Raw genomic sequence first — 21,544 nt, 5'->3', positions numbered from 1 at the left:
GCAGTAATTTTTTAATTAAGATGAGTAAAACCCAGCAGAGTCGTGATTGTCCCGCTGGAATACAGACGCACATGTGTGTGTGTGTGTGTTCTCTGTATTGTTATATGGCTGTTTTTGCCGCAGTGATTATGATTTCCCTCTGTTTTGTGTTTCAGGACAGCGTATCCGGAGTATCCGATCACCATGACGACTGAAATGCAGGAGATCGCCATCACAGAGGAGAAGCCTTTACTGCCGGGTCAATCAGACGCTGTGAAGGTCACACACACACACACACACACACACTCACACACACACACACACACACACACACACACACACACACACACACACACACACACACACACACACACACACACACACACACACACACACACACACACACACTCTTCTGCCACCTGCTGCACAAGTGAAGAACTGCAGCATCAGAGCTGTTGTTTCTGCAGTGGATAATGATCTGTGTAATGAATAACTGATGAGAGTCTGTTAAACTCAACACTTCTCCAGTTAAACTGAGACATCACCTGGCAATTACATTAATAACAGTGTGATACTGTGATTTTACCATAGCTGCGCTTAATATCATCTCCAAAACTGTGGTAAAATAACGTTAATGTTAACGTTAACGTTAATTTAATTGTTTTAATACATTTTAAATACGTTTTTATCCTACTTTTATTTATTTTTTATAATTACAGTTTTATAAACATATTGATTTAAAGCAATCTTTTTCTTTTAAATGCCATTCTCTACACAAAGTGTGCAATATAATTGATAAATATGTTAAATATGACTAAAAAGTGTTTATCTTTTTATATATTGTTGTTGGTTTTGTCAGCTAAATGCCTGTAGATCCAATAGGTTAATGGATAATGATTTGTTTAATGGATAACTGGATGAGTTAAACGCAGCATCTCTCGAGTTCATCAGTAATGCACTAAACAGTTATATGTAGTTATAAACAGTGTGTAGCAGTTGTACAGTGTTTGAGCTGAGACGTGAGGTGTGTAGTGCATGTCCAGAGTGTGTGTTTAGAGATGACTGTGATTATTTCTGTGCAGGACGTGGAGATCGCGGCCCGAATGCTGCTGGATCAAGGCCAGGTGTGTTAAAAGTGTGCCGGGCATTCGTGACACACTCAGTGTGTGTTTGTGTAGTTGGCTGATCACTGGTGTATTAAAACCCTCATCCTTCTCTCGGGTCATTTTGAAAAATTGAGTGTTCATCAGGGGGGTCCAAGACCCCAGGACTTCTGTCGCACTTAAACCACGAATACACACACACAAAAAACAAAAAAACAAAAATTAATTGATTTGAGGAGTTTTGAAATTTAAAAAAGTAACAAATCCTTCCCTCGCAATGAATGGAATGTGAGGAATGCTTCAGTACACATAGAAAAACCTAAAAATGCTCAGAATACAAACTAAAAATGCTAAAACTTTACCAAAATATTTTTTAATATATGACAGACACATTCCTAACATGTGTATAAGGCCATCAAGAGTCATGAAATATCATGTTATATTATTATTCTTCCACAAGAGGTCAGCAAAGACACCCAGTGTAAGATATTTTGAGCTGAATTATAAGGGTTATGTCTGAAATTGTGTGTTATTTTGAACTTAAGTTGAAAGAATGTGAGGAATGTGCTTAAATTACAATTTATTTATTTATTTATTTATTTATTATTTATTGATCAAATCTAGTAATTTAAAGGTAAAAAAAATAAAAAAATAACAAAAAATCTCCCCAAAATGTTCTTTTAAAATAGAAAAAAATATTATCAAAATAAAATAAAACAATCTTTCTGGACCAAAAAAACAAAAAAATAATAATTTTGTCATTTTGACCTGCGAGGGAGGGATGAGAGTTAATGTTTTTCAACACCATTAACAATTCTTTAGTGTGAATTTTCCTGCATAATAATGATCACAATGCTGTTAAAATGAGGTTTATATCTAGTTTAGCATGTCACACTGCTTGACATGTCATGCCAGCTACCCATTATTAATTATCTTTCAATATAAATGCATGAGCGTTGTTTTATCAAGCGTGTGTGTGTGTGTGTGTGTGTGTGTGTGTGTGTGCAGGAGCACAGTGTGGAGACGCCTCACGGTGTGCTTCATGTGACGGTTCACGGCGCCGGGAACGCTCGCAGACCCGCCATACTGACCATACATGATGCGGGAATGGACAGTAAGTGTCTCACATTACAAGTAACGCGAGTTATGTAATCAGATTACTCTTTTTAAAGTAACTAGTAAAGGAACGGATTACCTTTAAATTTTACTTACTTTTTAAAGCTTTTTCATGATTGACTGACAGCTCCTGGCCTCATGTTGAGAGAAATCTGGAGTAAGTTGTAAGATGGTTATTGTAGTTCTAGACTTAGGGAACGTTTACACGACAACGATATGATAAAAACGAAGAAGTTTTCCGTGTACAGACGGGACCATTGTCAAAACATTCACACGGATTCACGAAAAGGATTAAAAACGCTGTATTCTGCTGCCAGGCCAGTAGATGGCGATGAAACACTATAGACTGAACACGTAATACGCCTTCATAGATTCATGTTTTTGTTGTTTACATGACGTTTTCAAAAAACGTACACGTTTTCAAAAGTTTGCGTTTTCAGGCGCCCAAAGCGACGTTGTCGTGTAAATGAACGGACAAAACGCATAAAAAGTTTTACGTTTTTAGTTGAAAACGCGGTGTCGCGTAAACAGCCCCTCAATGTGAACATGCATTTACTCATCTCACACATCTGCACAAAAATGTATTGAGTATTCCTCAAAATTAATAAATAACATGAAATGCAAACTAAGAATATTATGCAAACCTGCAATAATTAATGATGTTAAATAACTCAAATATACTTAATGCATTTAATTGCACTTTATTAACCAATGTCTTTGCTGCTGACCTTCAATGATGGCAGTTTAATAATCCTTTACCATCTACTGGCCTTTTTACAGCGTTTTTAATCGTTTTCGTGGATTGTTTTGATAACGTTGTGGCGTGTGTACTAAAAAAAAAAGGCAAAGGAAAAACGTGTATGTTTTTAGTACATCATTGTCGTGTAAAGGCACCGTTAGAGTGTTGAACTCTCTTCTTCTGCGATCTGGAATAACAGCACAGCTGAATGGTTTGTTTGAGTGGCGCCCTCTACTGTACAGGAGTGCACTTGCATTTCCTTCAGCCTGAGGATTATTCAGTTCACTTTCAGTATAAAGGGCCTTTACAATTGCCAAGAATAGACCTTTATTATTAAAAACAAACAATCAAGCCTCAGCCAGGGGAGAAAAAGTAACACAAAAGTATCATAATGCATCACTTTCCATAAAAGTAACACACTTTGTTACTTTTTAGAGTAACAGTAATTAACAGTAATTTTCCCCAAAAGTGCTGACAGAGTAAGACATTTTTTTTTTTTTAAGAAATAACACAACTTTGGTTTTGCAAAACACACCATTTCCACAGTTGTACTTTTAAAGAATACAAAAGAGCTTAAAAATAGTTTTGTTCGCTTAATTACACATCATCCTTATACATCCAGTTATAAACAGCAATCCTTTCTTCAAACAAGCAAATATAGATTTAATTAAATCATGGGAAACACAAATGACTGATCACTTTTAAAACTCATTCACTGATACTAACAGATTCCCCAATGGACATTTCAAAATTATTTTTTAATTTTTGACGCCACTGACCCCTAAATATGATGTTCCCTTTGCGATTCTTTCAAATCTTTAAGACTTTCTTCTTAATCAAGGCTGTATTTATTTGATCAAAATACAGTAATGATGTGAAATAAAGAACAGCCTTTATCTGAAATAGAACTCTTTTCTATCATTATAAATGTCGATTTTGATCAATTTAATTTGTCCTTGCTGAATAAAAGTAATAATCTCGTTTTCTTTTTTTAAAGTCTTACTTGCACCAAACTTTTGAATCACGGTTTCCTAAAAATATGAAGCAGCGAAAATGAGTTTCAACATCAATAATTGTGCAACGAATCAGAATTATTTTATATTAGAATTATTATTTTACTGATTTCTGAAGGATCATGTGACACTGAAGACTGGAGTAATGATGCTGAAACTTCAGCTTTGATCACAGAGTAATAAATTACACTTTACTATATATTCACATAGAAAACAGTTAATTTAAATCGTAATAATATTTCACAATTTTTACTGTATTTTACTGTATTTCTGATCAAGTAAAAGCAGCCTTGGTGAGCAGTAGAGACTTTAAAGCAGGTGTCGGAGTGACGACAGAAGAGATATGGAGTAAAAGTAACTCAGTTGTTCAGGATTTGATAACGTGTGCACCGCTGGCGGTGTTGTGACGGTGCCGTGTAAACGATCCCTGCGAAGTGAACGGGAACACAGTGGACGACTTGGACAGGTTTAACCTCGAACACTGCAAAATTACACGCGATGACCACGTGCGCGCTCTCAGTTTGGAGTTGAACTTCACACTGTCCGTTTCTCCAAACGCTCTGAACGATGAACACCCTGAACTTCTTCATGCTGACACACAAGTTCTGTGAGTCTCTGACGCCTCTTCCCTTACAGACTCCCACAATGTCATTGGTGTCGTTCTTATGTACAAAAGACCGGTGAGGATTTACGCCACAAAGACGCTTTTTCTTCAGATAATCGACCCAAGCGTGCTTCTGCGACGTGTCGAAATTATATCGGAGAATGTGTTGGTTTAAAAAATCACGATAAGTGTTTAGTTGTGAGGTTCCCCGACAGGGAAAAGGCCAGCGAGAGAACATCTCGGGTGTATCGGCGACGGATGTGGCGTTATCCAAGCCTTCACTGAACACCAGCGTCACGAGGAACACCAGGACAAACACAGATCTCATCCTGAAAACACACACACATGTTAATAAGAGAACAAACACAGGCTTTTTCTACATTATAATGCAACTATAAGGAGCAATTATGTGGCCAAACACATCAACAGCATTTGCATTGTGTATTTAGGAATGATTACTTCACAGTCTATAATGATATTCAACATTATTTATAGCTTTATAACTTTTGAAAAACAAATCTGAGGCAGTTTAGTTGAAGATTGGACAGACTTTGTTCAAGTTTCAAAGTAATATGTAAAGATTTAAATGAATTTAGTTAAGTAAATAACTTTTGAAAACATTTTCAAATGATATAAATCAGATTAAAACTGTAGGGCGAGTTTTAAAAAGTACGTTTTTAATACAATTGAATCGTCATTGTTCAGATTCAGTACCGCATTTGCATCGTGTATTTAGGAATGATTACTTAACAGACTATAATGATATTCAACATTATTTATAGCTTTATGACTTTTGAAAAAAAAAAAATTGTTGAAGATTGGACAGACTTTGTTATAAATAACAGTGTGTGAATCAGTTCAAATGGCATTAAGTTTATGATTGACCTTGAAAAAAACGAAGTAATATTAAAAGATTTGAATACATTTCGTTAAGTAAATAACTTTTTAAAAGTATTTTTTTTACCAGATCCAAATGTGTTAAATATCCGATTAAAACTGCAGGACGAGTATTAAAAAGTACACTTTCAATAGAATTTAAGTTTATATTTATTTTTATTTAGCCTTTATTTAACCAGGATAGAACCTCACTGAGATTAATATCTCTTTTACACGAGTGTCCTGGCCAAGATTATAGAAATACGCATATAACAAACAACAATACGACACACAATAAGATATCATTAAAAGTACAGACTTAGAAGCATTTGCAAATCTTGTTCTAGTGCATGCGTAAGTGTTTTGGAATTGAAAAAAGCTGAAATACACCAAATGATTTTGCCTCAATTTCATTTGAAGAGAGAATTTAAAAGCTGTGTTACCTAGATTAGTTCCAGCTGAAGGTACATGGAGATTGTAATAAGACGCAATGAATTTTTGTTGAATCATGCATAAGAGATAAGGAGGTGAAAAAATTGCTTTGTATATCAATAAGTGCCAAAGCATTTTCCTTCGAACAGCAAGAGAAGACCAAGTGACTCTATAATGCACAATGATGCTTAGAGAATTTACAATCCGTAATAAATCTTAAGGCATCGTGATACACAGCGTCCAGAGAGGCAAGAAGAGAAGATGCTGATACACACACACACACAGTCAGGAATCGGCGAGAAAGTCGCAGGCACAAGATTCTTCCTTGCATTAAATGAAAAGGAAGATTTACAGGTGAAACTTGAAAAATTTGAATATCGTGCAAGAGTTCATGCATTTCAGTAATTTAAATTAAAAGGTTAAACGAATATATTTAGTATAACTATATACATATGCATGATTATACTTTTCAGAGGGCCGACATTTCTGTATTTATAATCCTTTTTTTTTATTGATTTCATGTAATATTCAAATTTTCTGAGATTTTGAATTTGGGGTTTTCATAAGCTGCCATAATCATCAAAATTATAACTTTTGCACGATATTCACATTTTTCGAGTTTCACCTGTATTTATAAAATAAAATTCTAGCTGCTTCTTTAATATACATATTTTTCTTGTCTTTTTTTAAAAAATGTAAGGGTCAGTATGATTTTTTCATAGGTCAGATTTATTAGACTTTCTGAATTCATTATAACATGCAAAAACACCTGAAAGGAGTGTGTTTACCTGTTGAGTTTCTGCAACGCTCGAGTGATGAACGAGTGTCTCTCCTCTTCAGTGACGGAGGGATATTTTGTGCTGTCAGAGAAAAATGTGTCAAACTGTTTTAACAGTTTCGCTTCACTTGTTTCTGACATCAGCATTTGCTGCGGTGTACGCACACTAGTGTTCAAACGTTTGGGTCAGAAAGTGTTTCTTAAAATAAGTGTCTTCTGCTCACCAAGGCTGCATTTATATGATCAAAAATACAGTAAAAACAGTGACATATTATTAGAATTTAAAACAGCTGTTTTCTATGTGAATATATATTTAACTGTAATTTATTCCTGTGATCAAAGCTGAATTTTCAGCATCATTACTCCAGTCTTCAGTGTCACATGATCCTTCAGAAATCACTATAATATGATGATTTGATGCTCAATACACATTTATGATTATTATCAATGTTGAAATCAGTTGTGCTGCTGCTTCTTATTTTTGTGGAAATTGTAATACATCTTTTTTTAGGACTCTTTCAGAAGAACAGCATTTATTTTGACATATACATCTGTTGTAACATTATAAATGTCTTTACTGTCACTTTTGATCAGTTAAATTCAACCATAATGGACAAAATTCATTTCTTTAAATAAAAATTGCATACTGGCCCTCATTTTGAAGAGTAGTGATGAATAGAAAGAACAGCATTTATTTGAAATATAAACCTTTATAAATGTCTTTACTGTCACATTTTATAAATGTAAGGCATCCTTGCTGAGTAAAGTAATCAAAATAATTTCTTATCAAAATAATAATTCTTACCCCAAAATTTTGGAACAACAAACCTCTATTCTGATTAAGTCAAACTAAAGATAAATGCTTTATTACTAAACAGCTAAAGCTTTTACATAAGATAATAACTTGATGTGAAGAAGTTGATTTACATGAGATTATTAATCAAATCAGAGGCAATAGAGGATCATTCAGTGTCTAAACTGTAGGATTTATATTTTGCAGCATATTAATATAATAAACATAATGCAGATTTACCTTTGTGCAGTTCTTGAGCTTGTGCAAGTGAAAGCGTCTCGATGAGTGTGAGCTGAAGTTCAGAAAGCGTCTCTGTCTGATATTGTGTGAAAAAGAGGTGGTGTGAACATAACCCAGTGTTTTTCGGGAAATGCACCAGAAACCCTCTGGGGTTCTTCGGACCAAATGGTCCCGAAGAATTTAAATAAAAAAATGTGTAAAATCATAGCTTCATCGGAATGTTCCGACATTTGGTGATTTTGTTGGTACTTGGTATATGAACACCCCAAAAAATTGGGGACAGGATTTGAATAGTCTAAGTGGTTGTAAAAAAAAATGGTCACACAATCAGGGCCTTCGGGTCCAAATGGTCCCGCCATAGGAAATGAATGGGAAATTGGCAAAAATGTGACAATACAGAGTTTTTTTGTGCGTACAATCTACAAATCAGCCACGATCCAGAAAAAAAGCACACAACAGTGAAGGGGTGAATCTATGAAACATCAAGAGTGCAAAACAGACACATCCACACACACACACACACACACACACAAACACACTTTTATAAATCAACAAACGAATAAATTCAGATTACATATGTGTTTTGCATTTTTAAAATGCTTAGTTTGTCCACCAGATGGCATCCATCTAATTTCAAAAATTGCTTTTATGAGGTCTAGGGTTGACTCTAAAATGAAATACAGCTTTAAAAAAAATAAAAAAATATATTTTTTTATTTTTTTATTTTCTATTATATTCAATGGGGGGAAAATGGGTCATATTTATTGCATAAATATTAATTATAAATCTTAAATTATCTCAAAACACCAAAAAAGAAATGAAAAAATATTATAAAAAACAAGTAAAAAAAAAAAAAAAAGATTTTCTTTTAATAAATATGAATCAAACCCTTCCGGACCATTTGGTCCCGAAGACCCTGAGTGTGACCCTGAAATGAAGGACCCCTTAAGCATTTCTGCCATTAAGCAAAGTTTACTTGCCGTTTTTGCATCTTGGAGATTCTGCCTGTGAAATTCACACTGTACCCCAATACAAATGAGAATACAATAAAGTGACGCGTCTCTATAAACAGCCAGTTGTGTGAACTGACTTCATACATCCTCTAAAAATCCTCGAAACACCAGCGGATTCAAACACACTTCAGACATGATGAAGAAAAGTGACATTAGTGAAGTTTCTTTGCTGTTCACGTAGTAAACATTGAACACCGACTTTTTAAATAATTTTTGCAATTGTGTTACAACCAAATCCAAGCTTTAGGACGAGTTTTATAAAGTACATTTTCTATAGAATTTAACTGTATATGTCATAGTTCAGATTTTGTAGACTTTCTGAATTCATTATAACATTCAAGAAAGTCACAGAATAGTGTCTCTGTGTGGGTATTTCCGTAGTGGATATGCAAAAATACAGTAACATTATTTACACAATTGCTGTTTTCTGTGAATATACAGTAAAGGATCACATGATCCTCCAGAAATTAGTATAATATGATGATTTGATGCTCAATATACATTTATGATTATTATCAATGTTGAACAGTTGAGCTGCTTAATATTTTGTGGTTATTTCTACAGGACTCTTTGATTAATATAAAGCTCAAAAGAACAGCATTTATTAGAAATTAGAATCTTGTTTTTTACATTATAAATGTCTTTGACGTCAATTTTGATCAATGTAATTGACCCTTGATGAATAAAATGATACATTTATCTAAAAAAAAATATACTGACCCTAATATTTTGGACAGTAGAGAAGCATGTTATTCAAACCTCTATTTTAATTAAGTCAAATATGTTTTATTACTAAACTAGCTTAAAGCTGCAGTAGGGAGTTTTGAGAAAATGTTGACCTGAAAATTTGAACAAGCACAACTTACAGGTCCAACCCCCTTGCTCTCTGCTGCGCTACAGCCCTCCCTCCACAGCTCCTCCCTCCACAGCTCCTCCCCCACAGCTCCTCCCTCCACAGCTCCTCCCTCCACAGCTCCTCCCTCCATAGCTTCTCCCTCCACAGCTCCTCCCTCCACAGCTCCTCCCTCCACACCTCCTCCCACCACAGCTCCTCCCCCACAGCTCCTCCCTCCACAGCTCCTCCCCCACAGCTCCTCCCCCACAGCTCCTCCCTCCACAGCTCCTCCCCCACAGCTCCTCCCCCACAGCTCCTCCCTCCACAGCTCCTCCCTCCACAGCTCCTCCCCCACAGCTCCTCCCCCACAGCTCCTCCCCCACAGCTCCTCCCTCCACAGCTCCTCCCCCACAGCTCCTCCCCCACAGCTCCTCCCCCACAGCTCCTCCCTCCACAGCTCCTCTCCCACAGCTCCTCCCCCACAGCTCCTCCCCCACAGCTCCTCCCTCTAAAGCTCCTCCCTCCACAGCTCCTCCCCCACAGCTCCTCCCCCACAGCTCCTCCCTCCACAGCTCCTCCCCCACAGCTCCTCCCCCACAGCTCCTCCCTCCACAGCTCCTCCCCCACAGCTCCTCCCCCACAGCTCCTCCCCCACAGCTCCTCCCCCACAGCTCCTCCCCCACAGCTCCTCCCTCTAAAGCTCCTCCCTCCACAGCTCCTCCCTCCACAGCTCCTCCCCCACAGCTCCTCCCTCCACAGCTCCTCCCTCCACAGCTCCTCCCTCCACAGCTCCTCCCTCCACAGCTCCTCTCCCACAGCTCCTCCCCCACAGCTCCTCCCCCACAGCTCCTCCCTCTAAAGCTCCTCCCTCCACAGCTCCTCCCTCCACAGCTCCTCCCCCACAGCTCCTCCCTCCACAGCTCCTCCCCCACAGCTCCTCCCTCCACAGCTCCTCCCCCACAGCTCCTCCCTCCACAGCCTCCACAGCTGCTCCCCCACAGCTCCTCCCTCCACAGCTCCTCCCCCACAGCTCCTCCCCAACAGCTCCTCCCCCACAGCTCCTCCCTCCGCAGCTCCTCCCTCCACAGCTCCCTCCACAGCTCCTCCCTCCACAGCTCCTCCCCCACAGCTCCTCCCTCCACAGCTCCTCCCCCACAGCTCCTCCCCCACAGCTCCTCCCTCCACAGCTCCTCCCCCACAGCTCCTCCCTCCACAGCTCCTCCCCCACAGCTCCTCCCCCACAGCGCCTCCCTCCGCAGCTCCTCCCTCCACAGCTCCTCCCTCCACAGCTCCTCCCCCACAGCTCCTCCCTCCACAGCTCCTCCCCCACAGCTCCTCCCTCCGCAGCTCCTCCCTCCACAGCTCCTCCCCCACAGCTCCTCCCTCCACAGCTCCTCCCCCACAGCTCCTCCCTCCACAGCTCCTCCCTCCACAGCTCCTCCCCCACAGCTCCTCCCTCCACAGCTCCTCCCTCCACAGCTCCTCCCCCACAGCTCCTCCCTCCACAGCTCCTCCCCCACAGCTCCTCCCTCCACAGCTCCTCCCCCACAGCTCCTCCCTCCACAGCTCCTCCCTCCACAGCTCCTCCCTCCACAGCTCCTCCCCCACAGCTCCTACCTCCACAGCTCCTCCCCCACAGCTCCTACCTCCACAGCTGCTCCCCCACAGCTCCTCCCTCCACAGCTCCTCCCCCCACAGCCCCTCCCCCACAGCTCCTCCCCCCACAGCTCCTCCCTCCACAGCTCCTCCCTCCACAGCTTCTCCCTCCACAGCTCCTCCCCCACAGCTCCTCCCCCCACAGCTCGGATTATAAACAGTTATGGAACATACACTAATAGGGACGAAACATCAACAATATGCTTTACATTGACTATGGCCTGCCCATACTTTGACTACAAACTTGGTCCTCAAATCATTATGTATTTTGCAATACATGTAACTTTATAACGTTGCAATCTTTCTATAAGTTATAAATAGCTAGTAAGATAACGTTAAAGGATTAGTTCACTTTTAAAAAAACTTTTGCTGATAATTTACTCACCCCCATGTCATCCAAGATGTCCATGTCTTTCTTTCTTCAGTTGAAAAGAAATGAAGTTTTTTGATGAAAACATTCCAGGCTTTTTTTCCATTTAATGGACTTCAATAGGACACAAACGTTTCAAGGACCAAATGACAGTTTCAGTGCAGCTTCAAAGGGCTTGAAACGATACCAGACGATGAATAAGGGTCTTATCTAGCGAAACGATCGGTCATTTCAAAAATAAATACAAAACTTTAAGTTTTATAAGCACAAATGCTCGCCTTGCTCTGTCCTGTGATGCACGTTCGTAATCCTGTTCGAACTCGTTCATCAAAATGAACAAAGCTTTTTTCGAGTCATTTCGTTCGTTGAATGAACAAAATGAATCCGAAAAAGACTCGTTCAAAATGAACAAATCTTTTTTCGAGTCATTTCGTTCGTTGAATGAACGAAATGACTCGAAAAAAGATTTGTTCATTTGGATGAACGAGTTTGAACAGGAGAGTCACGAACGACGGTACGCTCGCGCTGTGCAAGAGAGGGGTGATCAGCGCGTACACGAGCGTGATTGACACTGCTAAGACATTCCTCCTGGCTCTGATTGGTTGTTTCTGACCGGGAGCGGTGTATTTCTGCAAATGGCTATTGGCTCCTCCCAGTGGTCCTGAGGAGCTTGATTTTTTTCACAGATTATCTGTCTCATATTCTACTGTCAGGACATAATGACAGTTTTAACAAATATTTGTTTACAAAAGTGACCTACTGGAGCTTTAACTAAAGCTTTTACATAAGATAAGACCTGAAGTGTAGTAGATTTCCATGAGGTTATTAATCAAAGCAGAGGCAACAGCGGATCATTCAATGTCTAACCTGTAGGATTTATATTTTGCAGCATATTTGAACATTGATTTACCTTTTTTGTAATTCTTGAGTTTGAGAAAGAGTCTTGTTGAGTCTGAGCTGGAGTTCAGAAAGTGTCTCTGGACTGATATTTTTTGGGTGGAAAAAAGGGGCATGTGAAAACCCTGCATTTTTCTTTTTTTGATAATGCACATTTCTTGCCATTAAGCACATTTTATTGGCCTTTTTTTCTCTGAGATTTGTCTTAATCATAAGCTTTTTCCATCCACCGATTTTTATACACATTCTAGGATATTGCAAAAAAAATGCCAAAATGTGCATAAATTCTAAAAATGCCTATTAAAACGTTATTGCGAACATTTGTGTTTCTTGAGCTCGTGTAAACGAAAGAGTCTCGTTGAGTCTGAGCTGAAGTTTATAAGCGTCTCGGGACTGATACTTATTGGGTGGAAAAAAGGGAGGTGTGAAAATAAGTTTTATTTTTATTTTAAATAAACCGAAAATGTGTTTCTTGCCATCAAGCACAATTTAGTTGCAGTTTTTGTTTTTTTTGAGATTCTGTCCTCATTAAAAATGAGAATGAAACACATGATTGAAAAGATATTGATTTAAACGTCTAAAAGAGATACTTTTGGCATAATTGTATATCATACTACTTTAAAGGTTATCAAACTAATTTGACAAAAGAAGTGAGATGAGACATTAATGGATTATCAGATGATTTTATTCAAAAAAGTGACTCGCATTGCATTCAAGCTATACATTTAACAAGTTCATTTTATAATACGGAACTGTAAAAAGAAAGCCTTATTGAGATGCTAAACATGCATTTAGCATTTAAACATCTGTTAAGCATAGCAATGTCAAAGCAACATTTCAAGCCTTATTGAGTTCTTCTAGATTGTTTTGTCATAATATCTGCCCTTCCTACATTTCCAGTCGTACACTGAGTCTCGCTGATACTGTTAGATGGAAGAAGCGAAGCTTATAAATGTTTGCATTCGACTTAGATTAGATTGCTTTTGGCAAACAGCATTTAGAGATGAAGTTGAACTGTATTATTGTTCAAAGTTGTAAATAAAACAGATTATTAGAGTAAATTTTACATGAAAATACGATTTAATTCTTTCAACTTCCAAATTTCATATTTAGCCTAATTCATTGTGCTACAGTACTTGCCGTTTCTTTGTAATTATTTGTGACATTTACTAGCAGTGTGAAAATACAGTAAATAACTAAATAAATCCCGCATACATTGAAGTGCACATCTGCTAAGGTCTGCAGGTCCGCCCGAGTCGGGATGGTCTAAATCTAGTTTGTCTCACGTAGTGAACAGGCAAACAGCGGTTTTGAAGGACCTCACAAGACACAGTCACATAACGACTCTTAGACTCGACGGGAGACCGAACTACACACCGTCCATTTCTGCGAGTACTTCGAACAATGTACACCTCGAACCTTCTCTTACTGATGCACTGGTTTCCTGTGTCTTCGTTGCCTCGTCCGTTGCAGATTCTTACAACGCTATTGCCGTCTCTTTTACGGAGGAAGGATTGCACAAGTTCTCTGCCACAAAGACCCTCTCTTGTTAAGTAACGTTCCCAATCTTGTGCCCGACTGGTGTTGAAACTTCTCGAGAGCACGTGTCTGTGTTTAAACCTGTTATATCCGTTGTTATCTCGAGATCTCTCGCAGGGTTGTACCCGGTTAGAAAAAAGGTCTGAAAACACCTCCGGTTCATTGTTGCTGAAACTGACGTTATTCGATCCATCGCTGAGCGTGAAAAACAGCGCGAGAAGAACCGCCGATCTCATCCTGGAAGAGACACAGACCTTTACAGATTCACAGTAGTTAAAAAGATAATGATGCAAGCTAATCAACTATTTCTTCAATGGAATAAATGCATACGTCAAGTCAAGTCAAGTCAAATATATTTATATAGCGCTTTTCACAATACAGATTGTATCAAAGCTGCTTCACAGTATCAATCAAAAAAACTTAACAATGTTTGTTTATTACTGGAAAAAAAGACATCCTAGTTTGGTAGAGCTGATCAATGGTATGATTGGTTAATTAATTTGAATATCCCCAACTGAGCAAGCCAAAGGCAACAGTGGCAAGGAACCGAAAAAACTCCATCCAGTGACCTAATGGTGTCCTAACACCCCATCAAATGACCCAATGGAGAAAAAAAAAACCTTGGGAGAACCCAGGCTCATACGTAGGTTGTTTGCTCATTGCATTCTGGTTCCCTTTCGTTGTCACTCCGAGTTACGTCGGATGACGACGAATGGGGTTTCGCTTAGAACACCTATCGACTTCGAGTATTACAAAACGAGCCAATGGCAAAGAAATGCCATGGGTCTGCGGAATTTGCATAGCGTATCTCCGCCTTACCTCGTGGGTATAAAAGGAGGACGCCGGCAACAGGCAGATATGTTTTCGCTTCGGAGCCAAGAGTATTTCTTCACTCCACAGTCATCTCTGACTTCTCTCTACGAGACGAGCTTCTCTCTCCGGTGTTGGTGTGACGGCGATCTGCAGCGAGCTCACAGTGCCTGCTGATCTGTGCAGTAATCTGCCAGTGTGTGTGTGTCTCCCTGTGCGCTTCAACATCGCGGAGTTTTTTTTCTCTCCTCTCATAAAAGAGCTCGCACGCGGCACGTCTTTTTAAAGACGGCTCGCCCGTGCATTTCTGGTTGCAGCGGACTGGTATCGGACTCTGATGGGCACGAGCGCTGTCTAGTGTGTTTGATCATGCTTGAACAGCGCTCGTGGGTGACTCATGTTCTCGCAAGGGAACGTGATCATCGCGTCATATATAGGTCGAGACTCGGTGAACTCGCAAGAGTGAGAGTCCCCTCATCCACCCCCCGATCTTCGGCTGGTGGCCAGGGTGACCTGAGGGTTACGGTCTGGAACAAGGCGCCGACTACGTGTCCGTGACCCCAGCCCCCCTCTTCAATGACGGTGCCCGCTAGTGAACTGCTGATTTCCACGAGTCTACCCTCTGGTGGCCCGCGTGTTTCAGTTGAAGCTACAGAGGAAGATGCCATGTCTGTTGCAGCATCACTAGGTGGGCTTGAGTCTTCTGGAAGTGAGGGCTCGTCACAGCTGCCACCTTCCGGTGTGCATACGGCTGTGCCTGAGTCTGATCCGGAGATGACGGCCATGCTTTCCTGGGACGATTGGTTTTGGGTAAGGCCGCCGACCCTCATCCGTGGCAAACCCCAATACCTCTCTTCCCGGACGTGCATGATGAGATCTCGAAGTCCTAGAAGACCCCCTTGTCTTCTCAGGACCGCTCGCTGATCTCATCCGCCTTTCCTCCCCTCGATGGGGCCGCTGCCCTTGGGTACACTGGGGTTCCCCCGGCTGAACGCTCTGTTGCGATGCTATGTGTCCTCAGAGTGCTTCTTCTCGGCGCAATCCTAAGCACCCGCCCGTGGCCTGTATTTTTTTCGTCTACGCTTGTGGCGAGTTCCTGTAGTGCCACGGGACTGGCAGCCGCCTCTCTGCATGCCATGGCTGACCCAGATGCTCATGGACCTGCACGAGGGCGGGACTGACCCAGGGCTCTTCACTGAGCTGCGCGCCGTCACTGACCTTGCTCTCCGAGTGACGAAAGTGGCCGTACGCTCCCTGGGTCAGGTGATGCTCACCATTCTGTGGCTGAACCTGTCTGATGTGCTGGATGTCGCACGGACCCGTCTGTCCGACATTCCCATATCCCAGGTCGGCCTCTCCGGCGGTGCGGTTGAGGGCTTGACCAACAGCTCTCAGCCGCTCATGAGCAGACTGACGTTGATTCTGTCCCGACGGCCCCGCCTTCCGCCCAGGTCCCTCGGTCTGCCCACCGCCGAAGGCGCCCCCCCGCGGCTCCCACCCCGCCCGTTCACCCGGGCCGGCTCTGGGGGCCGCGGGCGGACGCCACAGCCCCTCTCCAGCCCCGCCCCCCGCTACACGCCGGGTTAAGCGGCGCTCCTGAGACGGGCTCCTCGGGGATGGAGCAGACTGAGGTTGACTCTGTCCCGACGGCCCCGCCGTCCGCTCAGGTCCCTCGGTCTGCCCACCGCCGTGGGCGCTCCCCCGCGGCTCCCATCCCGCCCGCTCAGCCGGGCCGGCTCTGGAGGCCGCGGTCGGACGCCAAAACAGTCCTCTCCAGCCCCGCCCCCCGCTACACGCCGGGTTAAGCGGCGCTCTTGGGATGGGCTCCTCAGAGATGGGACTCAGTTCTTTCCAGGAGCTGGTAGCAGGACCACTCCTTTCCCCGGGTGAGGGCCGGGGAAGAATCCTTATTCTCCAAAGAACTGACTCTCCCGTCTCTGAGCACACAGAGTTCGGACGACACAGAGCGCCGCCCACATGCCGTGCTCTCCTCGTCCCCCTCTGTCCTGGAGGTGGTTGACACGGCGTGCCGTCCACGACCGCTTCGCCCCTGTCCCCCTCTGTCGCCAGACCCTTGACAGAGCAGGCCCCTGTGGAACGCTGGTCCTTCCCTGGCCTCCTCTGTCAGGGTGCGGTTTTGACCTTGCCCCCACACCGGGCCGCTATGCCGTCCACGTCTGGGCCGGTCATTCCGCTTCGCTGCACCACCGGAGGGACGTCTGTGGTTCTCGACACCGCTGGCACAGTTGGGAGCCTGCCTAGAGCTTCCCTTCTGTTCCGCGCGAACCATCGGCTCGGCTATACGATTCAGTTCGCACGGTCTCCTCCCCACTTCAGGGGAGTCCGCTCCACTTTGGTCGATGGCTATGCCCTATCATGAGACCGGAGGTTGCTACCCTACTGGCGAAGGGTGCGATTGAGACTGTTCCTCCAGCCGAAAGGAGGTCCAGGGGTACAGCCCCTACCTCCTTGTCCCGGAGAAGTCTGGTGGGTTACGGCCAATCCTGGTCCGAACCGCTCCCTTCACAGGCTGCCGTTCAAGTTGCTCCCGGCCAAACGCATTTCTGGATGTGTGCGGCCACAGGATTGGTTTGCAGCGATCGACCTGAAGGACGCCTACTTTTATGTCTCCGTTCTCCCTCGATTCAGACCATACCTACAGTTTGCTGTCAGGGCGCGCGCATATCAGTACGCTGTTTTCCCATTCGGGCTAGCCCTGTCTCTTCGCGCCTTCACAAGGTTGTTGAGGCTGCCTTTGTTCCTCCATGGGAACACGGGGTTCGCATCCTGAACTATCTCGGTGACTGGCTGTCTTAAGCTCACTCCTGAGACCAGGTTTGCGAATACAGGGACCCAGTGCTTCGGCACCTAGCTCGTCTGGGCCTTCGGGTCAACCGGGGAAGGAGTAAACTTTGCCCCGTGCAGAGGAGCTCTTTTCTCGGTATGGACTTGGTCGCCTTCTCCACTCAGCCATTGCTGACTTGCCTGAGACTATCAAGCGCAAGAGTGCGGTTCCACTGAAGTTTCTTCAGAGGCTCCTGGGGCATATGGCATCTGCAGCCGTGGTTCGCCGCTCAGATTGCTTCATATGAAACCGCTTCAGCTTTGGCTCCGCGACCGAGTCCCGAGGTGGGCATGGCAACACGGCACCCTCCGAGTACCAGTTACTCCGACCTGCCGTCAGACCTTCACCCCGTGGTCGAACCTCAGTTTTCTACGGGCCGAGTGCCCCTGGAACAAGCTTCGCGGCATGTTGTTGTAACGACAGATGCCTCCTCCACGGGCTGGGGTGCCATGTGCAATGGACGTGCTGCCGCGGGCTCCTGGACAGGACCCCGACGCCTCTGGCACGTCAATTGCCTCGAGTTGCTGGCCGTACGTCTTGCTTTGCGCCGCTTCCGGGCCGTGCTCAAGAACCAACACGTACTAGTCCGTTCAGACTATACCGCCTCTGTAGCGTACATCAACCATCAAGGTGGTCTACGCTCCCGCCGTATGTCGCAACTCGCCCGCCACCTCCTCATATGGAGTCAGAAGCATCTGAGGTCGCTTCATGCCATTTATATCCCCGGAGCCCTGAACTGTGCAGCCGACGAGCTCTCACGGCTTCAGCCCCTCCCGGGAGATTGGCGACTCCATCCCCAGTCGGTTCAGCTGATTTGGGACCAGTTCGGGGACGCACAGATAGATCTGTTTGCCTCCCACGACTCGACCCATTGCGCCCAGTTTTATTCCCTGACCGAGGGCACGCTCGGCACGGATGCTCTGGCGCACAGTTGGCCGCAGGGCCGCAAGTATGCGTTTCCCCCAGTGAGCCTTCTTGCGCAGACCTTGCGCAAGGTCAGGGAGGACGCGGAGCAGGTCATTCTGGTCGCGCCATACTGGCCCGCCCAGACCTGGTTCTCCGAACTAGTACTCCTCGCGACAGCACCTCCCTGGCCGATCCCTCTGAGGAAGAACCTTCTTCCTCAGGGACGGGGCCACCTATGGCACCCTCGTCCCGATCTCTGGAACCTCCACGTGTGGCTCCTTGATGGGACGAGGCAGGTTTGAGTACCGTACCACCAGCGGTGGTGGCTACCATCACTTCCGCTAGGGCGTCGTCCACGTGACACGTCTATGCGTTGAAGTGGAACCTCTTCGTCAGCTGGTGCTCTTCTCACCGAGAAGACCCCCGGAGTTGCTCGATCAGCGTTGTGCCTTCCTTCCTTCAACAGGGGCTGGAGCGAAGGCTGTCTCCCTCCACCCTGAAGGTCTACGTTGCCGCTATTGCCGCACACCATGACCTCATCGAAGGTAAGTCGGTGGGGAAGCACGACCTGGTTATCAGGTTCCTGAGAGGAGCGAGGAGACTAAATACGCCCCCCTCCTCTCGTTCCCTCTTCGGACCTCTCAGTGGTTCTAACTGCCCTGAAGAGTGCTCCATCTGAGCCCCTGCAATCAGTCGAGCTTAAATTCCTGTCTATGAAGACAGCGCTCCTGGTTGCACTGGCCTCCATCAAGAGGGTAGGGGACCTGCACGCATTCTCCGTTGACGAAGCGTGCCTGGAGTCCGGGCCGGCTTACTCTCACGTGATCCTGAGACCCCGGCCTGGATACGTGCCCAAGGTTCCTACCACTCCCTTCCGGGACCAGGTGGTGAACCTGCAAGCGCTGCCCCTGGAGGAGGCAGACCCAGCCTTGCACTGCTCTGTCCAGTACGCGCTCTCCGCGCCTATGTAGACAGGACGCAGTGTTTCAGGACCTCAGACCAGCTCTTTGTCTGTTATGGTGGGAAGCTGAAGGGAAAGGCTCTCTCAAAGCAAAGGTTGTCTCACTGGATAGTGGACGCCATTGCTTTGGCATACCAGCAGCAAGGTCGACCGTGCCCCCTTGGTGTGACTGCCCACTCCACCCGGAGTGTGGCATCCTCTTGGGCTCTAGTGCATGGCGCCTCGCTAACAGACATCGGCACAGCTGCAGGCTGGGCGACACCTAACACATTCGCCAGATTCTTTAATCTCCGAGTGGAGCCAGTGTCCTCTCGTGTACTCGCTTCAACCAGCTAGTACCGGACCCGCTCAGGTGTCTTCGCTTGCTCGCCATTCCACTCCACGGACTGGATACGTGCGATATTCTCCTCAGGTGAGCTTCCCCGGAAGCCCTGAGCTCCTCCAGCACTCCTGACGTCGGCGCCAGTGTCTATTGCCGGCGTGTCGGCTAGGTGCCTCCCGTGTGCATGGTCCCTCCTCTGAGCGACCCCCACATGTGTATTTCCACTGTAAGCCTCTTTGAGCATGTGTCTTTCCCTTGGCAAGCCACCTTGCCACCCCTGGGGTTGAAATATTCCACCTGCGGCTGGACACCCCAGTGTTCTCCATATGTCTCCTTCGGGTCATATGTGTATTCTCTAAGTCCCCCCCCCCCCCCCCCCCTCTGGGTTGGCAGTAATTGCATATTTCCCCTAAACTTTGGGATATGCTCCCCAGTGTACCTTGGTATTCCTGTGCTAAATAGGAGTCCTTCGTCCGTGCCAGTCTCACGACAGGGATCTCAGATTTACGCAGGGCACTGGAAGACAGCTGAGAAGGTGGCGTGATTAGACTGGTAACCCCATTCGTCGTCATCCGACGTAACTCGGAGTGACAACGAAAGGGAACGTCTCGGTTACGTATGTAACCCTCGTTCCCTGAGTAGGGAACGGAGACGTTACGTCTTCCTGACACTTTCCGCTGTACCGCGGGGATTGCCTGAGCTCAGTCTTGGCTCCTCAGCGAAGAAACATATCTGCCTGTTGCCGGCGTCCTCCTTTTATACCCACGAGGTAAGGCGGAGATACGCTATGCAAATTCCGCAGACCCATGGCATTTCTTTGCCATTGGCTCGTTTTGTAATACTCGAAGTCGATAGGTGTTCTAAGCGAAACCCCATTCGTCGTCATCCGACGTAACGTCTCCGTTCCCTACTCAGGGAACGAGGGTTACATACGTAACCGAGATGTTTTTAGGACAGATTGTTCAAACGATTATGAAGAGATTCACCAATATTTACAGCTTTATAACTTTTGATTAGTATGCGGCACCTTTACTAGACAAATTAAATGCTATTTTCTTAAGACTTTGTGGAAATGAACCAAACTCAATAACATTTTACAGGCAAACGGTTTTGAAAATCAAGGTTTGTAATAATCTGAGGCAGTTTTGTTGAAGTTTTGACAAACTTTGTTCATCAGTCTAATCAGTTAAAAATGGCAGTAAGGTTAATGATTTACCTTGAAAAAAAGCGAAGTATTTATAGAAATATACAGTTTGTAATTTAATATAATCAATGACATGTTTGTACAAATACTGTACATATATTTATTTATTAATGCCACCACTTTGCTAAGTGTCATGACTTTGCTTTTCTGTAAGCTCGATTCCCTGTAACTATCATAATTAGCTAATTGCATAATTTTAACTTTAATTTGATGATGACTTTTATCAACACAGCCAGATTTGTATCAGATCATATTAAAGCTGCAGGACGAGTTCGGAAAAGTACAGAATTTGGTTTCTAGTTCATTTGGTTCAAAAGTTATAGCAGAAATAGTTATTATCTTAATAGTTCATTAGTGCTCACATTGTGTCACAAGTGATTGGCTGCTAAACATAACGATTCTGTGCAATATTTACAAACCATACACATTTACAGCAAATATCATAAAACAGATCTGACGCTTCATTTTAACAGAAAACTAAATCACAAAATGGTGTCAGGTTACCTGTTTAGA

At 44.3% G+C, this 21,544-nt stretch overlaps 2 protein-coding genes across 4 annotated transcripts; one reads left to right on the top strand and one right to left on the bottom strand.

Moving 5' to 3' along the window:
• The first annotated feature begins 114 nt into the window (after positions 1 to 114).
• Positions 115 to 2,234, top strand: LOC143707646 (protein NDRG2-like). Its single transcript, XM_077200029.1, has 3 exons — positions 115 to 258; positions 1,062 to 1,103; positions 2,091 to 2,234. Exons 1-3 carry the CDS (start codon positions 184 to 186, stop codon positions 2,232 to 2,234), a joined length of 261 nt encoding a protein of 86 aa, XP_077056144.1. The 5' UTR covers positions 115 to 183.
• Positions 2,235 to 3,247: 1,013 nt separating this feature from the next.
• Positions 3,248 to 7,811, bottom strand: LOC143707647 (uncharacterized). 3 transcript variants are annotated; one of them, XR_013193187.1, is made up of 3 exons: positions 7,674 to 7,811; positions 6,651 to 6,722; positions 3,248 to 4,883 (listed from the first exon to the last, which is right to left on the bottom strand). XR_013193187.1 is itself a non-coding variant. In XM_077200030.1 (2 exons), exons 1-2 carry the CDS (start codon positions 6,785 to 6,787, stop codon positions 4,310 to 4,312), a joined length of 711 nt encoding a protein of 236 aa, XP_077056145.1. In that variant the 5' UTR covers positions 6,788 to 6,865; the 3' UTR covers positions 3,248 to 4,309. The 3 variants fall into 3 exon arrangements, 1 of the variants encoding a protein (XP_077056145.1); XR_013193188.1 differs by lacking the exon at positions 6,651 to 6,722; XM_077200030.1 differs by lacking the exon at positions 7,674 to 7,811 and having other exon boundaries at positions 6,651 to 6,865.
• Between the last annotated feature and the right edge of the window lie 13,733 nt (positions 7,812 to 21,544).

This window comes from Siphateles boraxobius, unplaced genomic scaffold (assembly GCF_051911475.1).
Source record: "Siphateles boraxobius isolate OS27281-9 unplaced genomic scaffold, OSU_SipBor_1 413, whole genome shotgun sequence".
Classification (NCBI taxonomy): domain Eukaryota; kingdom Metazoa; phylum Chordata; class Actinopteri; order Cypriniformes; family Leuciscidae; genus Siphateles; species Siphateles boraxobius.
Note: the sequence above shows the minus strand (reverse complement) of the source record. Positions and strands in the feature narration are given on the sequence as shown.

What these genes read in the sequence shown, in the direction of transcription:
- LOC143707646 (XM_077200029.1), top strand. Translation starts at nt 184, where the DNA reads ATGACGACTGAAATGCAGGAGATCGCCATCACAGAGGAGAAGCCTTTA. An exon ending in GTCAATCAGACGCTGTGAAG is followed by an intron (nt 259 to 1,061) that starts GTCACACACACA and finishes ATTTCTGTGCAG; the next exon opens with GACGTGGAGATCGCGGCCCG. An exon ending in TGCTGCTGGATCAAGGCCAG is followed by an intron (nt 1,104 to 2,090) that starts GTGTGTTAAAAG and finishes GTGTGTGTGCAG; the next exon opens with GAGCACAGTGTGGAGACGCC.
- LOC143707647 (XM_077200030.1), bottom strand. Translation starts at nt 6,787, where the DNA reads ATGCTGATGTCAGAAACAAGTGAAGCGAAACTGTTAAAACAGTTTGAC. An exon ending in GCGTTGCAGAAACTCAACAG is followed by an intron (nt 4,884 to 6,650) that starts GTAAACACACTC and finishes GTGTGTTTTCAG; the next exon opens with GATGAGATCTGTGTTTGTCC.